This window comes from Penaeus vannamei, chromosome 12 (assembly GCF_042767895.1).
Source record: "Penaeus vannamei isolate JL-2024 chromosome 12, ASM4276789v1, whole genome shotgun sequence".
Lineage (NCBI taxonomy): Eukaryota > Metazoa > Arthropoda > Malacostraca > Decapoda > Penaeidae > Penaeus > Penaeus vannamei.
In genome coordinates, this window is record NC_091560.1 from 42755459 (window position 1) to 42757958 (window position 2500).

Here is a 2500-nt window from a genome sequence, read left to right on the forward strand (position 1 = left end):
ATATTTGTGAATTATTGGTTTAGGGAAAGGGTATGGTTCTTGGGGGAGGGGGGTTAAATGTTAGTACAGTTTAGGAAAGATTGGATGTGGTTAGAAGTATGGAACAGTCCCATTGTTGTTGTTGTTGTTGTTTCTTCTCATGCCCTCATTGGAAATAACGCAAGTGTCATGACTTGCTGAAATTAGGTTATTCATGTGAGACATTTGTTTTATTTAGGTTTGTGAAGGGTAGTCTTGCCAAATATGCAGGGAAGGGGGGAGGAGGAAGAGGATGGGGAGGTGCAGGTAAAGAAATGTTTACACCTGGCTGCCAAGTTTTACTTTGGCATCGGTCTGTGAGATCTGTCAATGGTGAAATGTGTTGGTTCAGATGTTTCTGCTTATCAACCATTTGTAAATGTGTTCTCCTTGGATGGCAGCCCATTTGTGGCAAAATCCCTTTGGCTGTTGATAATATAGAAAGGCCATTGCTTTATAAGGGATGAGGGTACAAAGCCTGGATGTTGCTGCCTGCTGGATTTCTTCCAATGTGAGGAGGAATTGTTTATATGGATTTATAAGGTTCGATCACTCTCTCTCTCGTGCTTTCTCTTGCTCCCTCTTTTTCAGTTTCATATAGCTATTATTAGTATTATGTCAAGGAGGTCTGTTAGCAAGATGCAGAATTTGAGAGCTATGAATATTGAATGATAGAGATGGTTACATGACATGCTTTTGCCAAAATAATGTCATTGTCTTACACATAGTAGGAGCAAAGCAAGGTACATTTAAGTGCTAATAGTGGGAGGTCATGTTGACTTAGACTAAATGATAGAATGGAATTTGTCTTGTTACCCCCAGGGCAAGGGTTATATGCAAGAAGTTTTTTAATACTCTTGTATGTATTAACTAAGCCTCACAATTACCCTGTGCCACCTAAGAAATATATATAGGTCAGTGTAGTTTCATTTTATGATATGTGTTTACACAAGTGCACAAACTCCAAGGAGTCAATTAGTGGATCTAATTTCCCCTTTCATTTTGGAAAAAAATGTTCTTTTAACTAATGTCATAAATATCAGTGGTGTTCCTGTGAGAGTCATCTATGTGTAAAGACAATTGACAAACTAAACTCTCTGTGGATATGGCTTGTATACATGCCATCCTTGGGGGCATTGGGTTGATTTTATTACCAGCACACACGGTATAATATCTATTATATAACCCAGTTGGCACTGATTTCATGCCAAAATTAACCTTCTTAACTAAAGTGACCTTGAGTGAAACTCTTTTTTTGAATGGTTTTATGCACGAGTCCAGAAGAGTAGTGTTTAAAGTATAACAAGATGTATATTATATTATGGAAAAATTAAAGTTCATATTCACCGTTTTAAAAATTTTCTCATATGTCATTTCTTAAAAGTGAAATCTTAATCAACAGGGTCCAAGTGCATCAGCGTACGTCACCTATCAACGTGCAGAGGATGCACTTAGAGCTATCCAAGCTGTAAATAACATCCACGTGGATGGGCGGACGTTGAAGGCCTCCCTTGGTACCACCAAGTACTGCTCCCACTTCATGAAGAACCAGCAGTGCCCTAAACCAGACTGCATGTATCTTCATGAATTAGGTAATGAAAGGCCGATAGCAAGATTGATGAATAACGAGATTCTTTTTTTTTTTTATATATATATATATATAAATCGCTTTTATTTATGGTTTGTTCAGAATTATCAACCCCCAAGAACTGCAACTTCTCTAGCTTGTCTGTCCCCCAGATGCAAATTGGGGCCTGATTTCTTCAGGTTATAATAGTGCAGATTTTGGTAGCAGGCATTGAAGAGCTCAGTTTTATGTATCAGAAAATCATATTTAATTATCATATAAAAGTGTTAGTACAGTGCAAATTGGAAAAAGAGTTATCAAAGTTTCCCCTTGTGCATGAATGGAAAAATTGGCAAACATTACTATGAATTTGTAAACAAAGCACGCAAACCAATTTCTATCATATAAGACAATAAAATGTGTATTTGGATATATTTGTAAATTTATTAACGTATGAATAGTAAAAAAAAAAAAAAAAAAAAAAGTATCATATATCAGAAAATGCAATCCCACAGTGACTAGTAGAGGTGGGAAAACAACTGTGATCGGCCTACAAGAGCTGTGGGGGTTTGTAGATATATTATTCATGTAGCTGAAGGAAAATTGCCAAACTATAGCTTACATATTAGAAAGCATAAAATGTCTCATTAATAGGGATATAAGTGTCAGAAAAAAGTCCACCTTTTTGGGAGCCCTTCCACTATCATGTTTTAGAATAGGGTAAAATGTGGGTAAATATGCGCCTATGATACTATAGGTGTCTGGAATGTTTTTACAAGGAGGAAGAGTAGTCTTAACTCCTTATTTGCCTTTCAGGAGATGAATCGGCAAGCTTTACGAAGGAGGAGATGCAGCAGGGTAAACATCAAGAGTTTGAAAAGAAGCTTCAAGACCATTACTTAGGGATATCTTCAT

At 36.8% G+C, this 2500-nt stretch overlaps 1 protein-coding gene across 8 annotated transcripts in view; it reads left to right on the forward strand.

Annotated features, from left to right (window-relative positions):
• Window positions 1-2500, forward strand: part of LOC113808955 (probable serine/threonine-protein kinase yakA) — a 21623-nt gene that overhangs the window by 11694 nt on the left and 7429 nt on the right. For all 8 annotated transcript variants that reach the window (XM_070128316.1, XM_070128318.1, XM_070128321.1 and 5 more), the window contains 2 exons: window positions 1421-1610; window positions 2402-2500. The exon at window positions 2402-2500 is cut by the window's right edge and continues 13 nt beyond it. In XM_070128316.1, coding sequence (XP_069984417.1) covers window positions 1421-1610; window positions 2402-2500 — 289 coding nt within the window. The remainder of the gene's footprint in view (window positions 1-1420; window positions 1611-2401) is intronic.